This window comes from Nestor notabilis, unplaced genomic scaffold (genome assembly GCF_000696875.1).
Source record: "Nestor notabilis isolate BGI_N333 unplaced genomic scaffold, ASM69687v1 scaffold17245, whole genome shotgun sequence".
NCBI classification, from domain to species: domain Eukaryota; kingdom Metazoa; phylum Chordata; class Aves; order Psittaciformes; family Psittacidae; genus Nestor; species Nestor notabilis.
Window position 1 is genome coordinate 1 of NW_009929937.1, and position 619 is coordinate 619.

Sequence of the window (619 nt, forward strand, 5' to 3'; positions counted from 1 at the left end):
CCTGGGGCACCCCTGGGATGGCGATGCTGGGGAGACACACCGCCAGGTCCCTGCATCTCCCTTGTCCCACGGAGCTCCCCCCAGGGACATGCCCAGAGCCTTACCAGCGTGGCCCCCAAGTGATTGGGGGTCTGAGCAGCCCCATCCCGCAGCCGCATGTCCACAACCCCCCCGATGGGAGGCTCCTTGCCAGGGAAGTCGTTGTAGTACTGGTGATCAGGGGCCGGTTCCTCCTCTTCTTCATCCCAAGATCCATCAAACCCAGCCATCCTGGGGGGGCATGGCCCAGGTGAGCAGCTGACACCCCCCTGAAAGCCAGGCACCCTCCCGCCTCCCTCCACTGCCCTGCCCTTACCTGTCGTGGGGTGTCACCAGTTTCGGGGGGTTCTTCAGGTACTGCTTGAAGCGCAGCTCAAAGGCCTGCCCAATGGTGCTGATCACATCCTGCGCCAAGCCCTCGGGGCACTCCAGGATATGGCAGGCGGCACTGGGAGACAGGACAAATGAGGCCTCACTCCCCACACTTGCTTCTTAGAGCAGCTCCAGGGCCTAAAGGGGCTGCAGGAAACCTGGAGAGGGGCTTTGGACAAGGGATGGAGGGACAGGACAAGGGGAATGG

The 619-nt window shown here is 63.2% G+C and overlaps 1 protein-coding gene across 1 annotated transcript in view; it reads right to left on the reverse strand.

Moving 5' to 3' along the window:
* Positions 1-104: 104 nt before the first annotated feature.
* The window catches only part of LOC104406282 (SHC-transforming protein 1-like), a gene marked incomplete at both ends in the record, with an annotated part of 1505 nt that continues 990 nt past the window's right edge, over positions 105-619 (reverse strand). The window contains 2 exons of the mRNA XM_010015216.1: positions 105-270; positions 356-487. Coding sequence (XP_010013518.1) covers positions 105-270; positions 356-487 — 298 coding nt within the window. The remainder of the gene's footprint in view (positions 271-355; positions 488-619) is intronic.